The sequence below is a fragment of the Sebastes fasciatus genome, chromosome 15 (genome assembly GCF_043250625.1).
Source record: "Sebastes fasciatus isolate fSebFas1 chromosome 15, fSebFas1.pri, whole genome shotgun sequence".
Lineage (NCBI taxonomy): Eukaryota > Metazoa > Chordata > Actinopteri > Perciformes > Sebastidae > Sebastes > Sebastes fasciatus.
The window spans coordinates 25,033,789-25,039,270 of record NC_133809.1 but is presented as its reverse complement, the minus strand read 5'-3'; the positions used below and the strand labels follow the sequence as shown (position 1 = coordinate 25,039,270).

Genomic DNA, 5,482 nt, shown 5'->3' with positions numbered 1-5,482 from the left:
GTAACTGAGAGAGCTGAGATAAGATATAAGGGCTAGTGTGAGGATAATCATTAACATATCCAAGAGCTGCATTACAAAACATGATCTGCCTGGTGACTGTGGTCAAAGGTTTTTATTTTATTTTATTTTATTTAAATAGTAGAAAGCAGCTTCTATAAGCTGACATTTCATTGTGAAATAAATCAACAAGTATAATTGTTTTGGCAGGACACACTGTGCACGTTTTATGGACTTTGGCCTTTTATCTAAAAAGATGACAACTCGCACGTGGTGGCACCATAACAACCAACGCCGCGCGCAAAGACGACGTCATTACTCCGCGTTACCAATGAAGATGGCTACCTAGTTAGTGAGTTGTTTTACCGGCTGTGAATAAACACGTTGTTTTCGGTCGCTAGAGGATTTGTTTGGTGTTGTAAGTGGGCACTTCATTAGTTGGCATACTTGGCAACATTGTACCGCATATGTTTTGGTAGAAATTAGCTTGTATTTGGTTGAAAATGAAGTCGGACGTGGAGGAGTTGATGCCGAGGCTGCTGCCCGTTGAGTATGGAGCCGGTGCTGCTGAGGAGCTGGACCTGAAGGGACCGCCGAGAAACCCCCGGGAGTACCTCAGACAGGTCCAGTAAGTTCAGCTCAAACATCTCCTTCTTTGTCCGTTTGGACAGTGGAGTATTAGTGTGACTTCATTAGCCTGCTACACTGCTGCTGCTGCCACCGGAAATAGTGTGGCTAGTGGAGGTCTCATCAGTCAGCTTCAGGTTCATGTATCAGAGAGTAGACTTTTACTGTGAAAGCCAGTGTTACAATACATATCATTTCAACTCTACTCACAAAAAAATACCATGACTGTAAAATGTTACTTTTTGTTTCAATGTTGATGTGAGTAGAGTAACTTATATCAGATGTGCTTGAACGATGTGTGTGTGCTTTTCCTCAGGTTGGAGGCGTCGCTGTGTCCGGAGGTGGTGGTTGCTCAGATTGACCCCAAGAAACTGAAGAAGAAACAAACAGTGAATGCCTCTGTGAGTGAATGCACACAATGCCAAATGAACAGATTAATGCATAAACATGGAGTGCAGTATCTACCTTACTGATCCTTTTGATGCCATTTGTGCTGTTGTATTTGAGTTAAAGGTCCCATATCATGCTCATTGTCAGGTTCATACTTGTATTTTGTTTTTACTAGAACATGTTTACATGCTGTAATGTTAAAAAAAAACTTTATTTTCCTCATACTGACGGCCTGAATATGCCTGTATTTACTCTCTGTCTGAAACGCTCCGTTTTAGCCATTTCGACGGAATTGCAACAGAATTGCGTTGCTAGGCAACAGCTTGGGTCCATGTGTACTTCCTGTCAGCTGCTGACGTTCACATACACTGCAACCAGGAAAAAAACTGGGCCACATTTAGAATGTTTACGTTTAAATCTATGTAAAGGGTCTAAATATTGTATATTTGTGACATCACAAATGGACAGAAATCCTGACAGCTTGTTTCAAATGCAGAGTTTCTGAATACGGACTGTGTGTATATCCCTGTGGATTGAGCGTTTCGATACTTTCACAGTATTTTTATAGGACTTAAGCCTGCTTTATAATAAAAAACATGAAAATCTCACTTTTTTATAATAGGGGACCTTTAAGGTATGAATTAATCATGCGTGTGTGTACAAGAGTGCAGCAGCGGCACTGTCCCGGGCACTGAGACGGGGGAGATGGAGACAAACAGCCAGAAGAACATGTCAGCCTGCTGCACCACGCTGCTCTGCGAAGCTTTGAATAGCTTAGAATATTTCTCACAGAAGCTTCGAAAGTTCAAAGAAGTAGTATTCGGGACAGCCCTGCTGCTTACATAAAGTATAAAATGAGCTACAGTGGGACACTTGGATAATGTTAGCATGTATGAGATTAGGTGGGATGAGAAAAATGTATTCCATTCATTGTCTTGTGTGTTTCAGGTGGCAGGTTGCCATGCTGCCCCAGTGGGTTTCTCCCCCAGCCTCAGTTGGCAGCAGCGCCAAGTCAGTAACTTCTCAGATGTCAGACAGGTAAAACAATTTCCAGGCCTTTCCTTTTTACTAGAGTTCAAAAAATGTGTCACATGTACATTACAAAGGACCAAAACCCTGAAGTAATGTCTTAGAACCCTTTGTTGAACTGGCAAAAACCTGTAATTATTCAATTAGATTAGAATATGAAACAAATGAAAGCAGCAATTCTCTGCTGAAAATCAATGTCATAGGATAATAAAAGAAGTGTTACTTGCTTGTTTTTAAATGTGTTGCAATTACGCTTTTAGGCAGGAATAAAAAAAAAAGGCAGAGTTGTGTTCTGTAAAGGCATGCAAACTCTAGAGCACTACATGATCTGTTTTCACAGTCAAACTGTTTTGCCTTCAGAGCATCACAAAGAACAGGGATCACTGGAGCAGCCACACCCTGGACGACAACGTACTGATGGTGAGGAGATGCCGTGGAGTTCATTCAATAGTTTAAAAAGTGTACAATTGATTACCGTCACATTTGATCTGTTTCTGAGTTTGAGAATTATGCTGATCACTAGAAATCTGAAATAGATATGCATATAAGACGGGGCAAACTGAGTAAGAGATTTTGCATTTATTATAAATTCATATTTTGTATGTGTGTCCTACAGCCAAAGCTAACAGATGAGGAGGGCTGGAAGAGATTTTGTTTAGGAGAGACGGTCTATCTGGGCACTTCGTCCTGCCACACAGATGATGAACCAGAGCCAGCACTGGACTATAGCAAGGTGGTATGAATGTGTGTTTGTGTGAAGGATCAAGACTCATTTATTGAGATATTGTTATTATTTAAAAAAATCTTTGAAATTTTCAACTGTCACTGTAAAATTAAACTGATCCCAGTAATAATTATTGAACTGTATAAAGTTTCTTTGAATCATATAAGAGCATGTAATACAATATAATAATCAAAGCATGTGTCTGTGCTCAGGTGGGCTTCCCTCCCTTCCTCACCATAGTCAGCAGACTGAACCAGGTAAATAATAACCTCCTGGTTTACACATTCAACTCCCACTCTGAACCAGCTCAACACTCTGATTAAGTATTAGTTTTCAACCATCTCTCTCTCTGTGTGTCTGCAGTCCACCGTGCTGATGGTGTTGGACATTCTCATCTGTTGGTTTGAGGAACACGAGTTTGTTCCACAGTCGGTGAGTTTAGTTTATTAAGTCGTTCCACATTTTTCTGTTGGTTGCCAACGCTACAATCACATTGCTCACTTTATGCTCATTGTTTTCAATACAAGAATGACTGTAATTCTTCTGAAGTGTTTTCAAAGGAGTTTGCACACAGAACATGACAACATTTTTTTATATAATATCTTGCCCCCCTACTGTGGCACTGGAGATAAACAGGATGTCGCCATGTCCAGCAAAAGGGATACAGCCACATTGTGTACCTGCTTCTTTCTTCCAACCAAGATAAAATAGCAATAAGCCCTTTTGTCTTCTCACTGAGCACCCAACGTGGAGAACAAATTAGGGCTGTCTTGAATACCATCTGTCTGGCTTTGAAGCTTCAGTGAGAAATATTCAAAGCTTCGGGACAGTGCCGCTGCTGCACTACTGTTCACACACACACACCTCTACACATAAATACAGCGATATCCGTCTGAGAATAACTAATAATAATGAATGTTGAATATGAATAATGTTGTGGGATTATTCCTTATTTCATGGGCTATTTGGGGATTTATACATTATTATATACTTATATATTAAAAAAACAAAGCATTCGAATACTGATTTGGAGGTCGATTACCATGACAACGGTCGGAGCTTCGAAGCATTCAGGTCAGCCCTAGAACAAATACTTCTACATTTTGTTTTAGCTCGTCTATTCTAATCCTTCCCACATTTGAAATATGAAAGGTGATAGTTCACTCAATGTAAATATGCTTTTACTTAATAGTCGCAAACTTGTTTTGATTCTCGTGTGTTTGCATTTCATAGGGTCGCTGGTTGTATGCTCTGTTGGCCTGCCTGGAGAAGCCTCTGCTGCCTGAAGCCCACTCCTCCATCAGACAGCTGGCCAGGAGATGTGCTCAGCTCCGCAGCACGCTGGTAGGATCTAGCTTCTACCACTGCCCTGCTCCTCTTCTCTAAAAGTTGCTATTTTTGCTTCCTTTTGTCTATCTTTGGTGCTAAAACCACCCTGGCAGAAGTGTTACCACTTTTAATAGGTGGTACTCTATAGCAGTGGTTCTCAACCTTTTACATGACCACAAAACCCTCACCCATTACTGATGCAAAAAGGATAAAGAATAAAAAATAAATTTAAATAAATATTAAATAAAGTACACATTGACAGTAAAGATAACTATTGGATGAATCCTAAACTACAGATAGAATTGGCTGATACACTTTACCATGTACAAATGGACAATTTAACTTTTTTTTTTTGCTTTTATGATTCCACAGGAGAGTCAGGAGGATGAGAAACTGCCTGCCCTCAACCTGCTCATCTGTCTTGTTGCCAGGTATCTACCACTGAGTCCTGAGTAGTTAACATTTGTCTGGTCTCATAACATTTCATATATCAGGGCTGTCTACACGGTTGGTCGCATTAAATCCAACACAAAGAGAGTAAGAGGTTTTAAAGAGTTTGTGGTCCCAACTACCAATATCTAATTTGTTTAGAGTGATTACACCAACATATTACAATTTGAATGATATATATTACGTGTTAGACATAATGTGTGTGCTAAACACTGTATGCATGCAATTATGCTCATTTTCTTTATCTTTCTTGCAGATACTTTGAGCAGAATGACCTGGCAGACCAGCCGGAGTGAGCACAGGGTTGAACTGTTGACCAATATTAAGACATTGAGGAGGAATATGTTGTATGCCCTGTTACCGATGCAGCGTTCAGACAACAGGCTGTACAGCGAAGCAACAAGACACTTACGGCGACTCAGCGGAGAGAATTTTCCAGGAACGCAGCAGTGCAAACAACCATGCAGGGAGCTGTGGTGATTCTGCACGTCGTGATGAAAGTTGATGACAGAACTAAAGGGACTGGACCATGAACTCACAACATGGATTATTTCAAGTCATTTGGATCTTTGCTGATTTAACTGGACAGCAACCAAAGCATAAGATGATTATCGTTTGTTTCTTTGTGAATTTAGTTCTGAGGTTTATGGATGAAAAGTTTTCTATTAAACTGATTTGTAGGAAAAATACTTGTGTGGATATCTTTGTTGGTCATTAAGTGTTACAGCCCTTATATTGCTATATATATATATTAATCTAAATATATATATATTAATCTAAATACTTTTTAGCTAGACAAATGGCAAGGTCCAACACAGATCACCAACCATGAAATTTAATATATTAGAGGATGAATATGAATGATTGGTTAACATTTGTGACTTTCGTGTTTTAGTTTGGATTCACCAAAGTCACAAATACACAAACTAACCAATC

The 5,482-nt window shown here is 39.7% G+C and overlaps 1 protein-coding gene across 1 annotated transcript; it reads left to right on the top strand.

The window, feature by feature from the left end:
- The first annotated feature begins 324 nt into the window (after positions 1 to 324).
- gemin2 (gem (nuclear organelle) associated protein 2) lies at positions 325 to 4,989 on the top strand. The gene is made up of 10 exons (XM_074661462.1): positions 325 to 625; positions 941 to 1,025; positions 1,963 to 2,052; positions 2,404 to 2,463; positions 2,660 to 2,776; positions 2,980 to 3,024; positions 3,131 to 3,199; positions 4,001 to 4,111; positions 4,469 to 4,527; positions 4,803 to 4,989. The coding sequence occupies exons 1-10, from the start codon at positions 501 to 503 to the stop codon at positions 4,840 to 4,842; spliced, it is 801 nt and encodes a 266-aa protein (XP_074517563.1). The 5' UTR covers positions 325 to 500; the 3' UTR covers positions 4,843 to 4,989.
- Positions 4,990 to 5,482: the final 493 nt, after the last annotated feature.

Excerpts from the sequence above, each read along its gene's own strand:
- gemin2 (XM_074661462.1), top strand. The coding sequence starts at position 501 with ATGAAGTCGGACGTGGAGGAGTTGATGCCGAGGCTGCTGCCCGTTGAG. Across the intron at positions 2,053-2,403 it reads ACTTCTCAGATGTCAGACAG|AGCATCACAAAGAACAGGGA; the intron begins GTAAAACAATTT and ends TTTTGCCTTCAG. Across the intron at positions 3,200-4,000 it reads ACGAGTTTGTTCCACAGTCG|GGTCGCTGGTTGTATGCTCT; the intron begins GTGAGTTTAGTT and ends TGCATTTCATAG.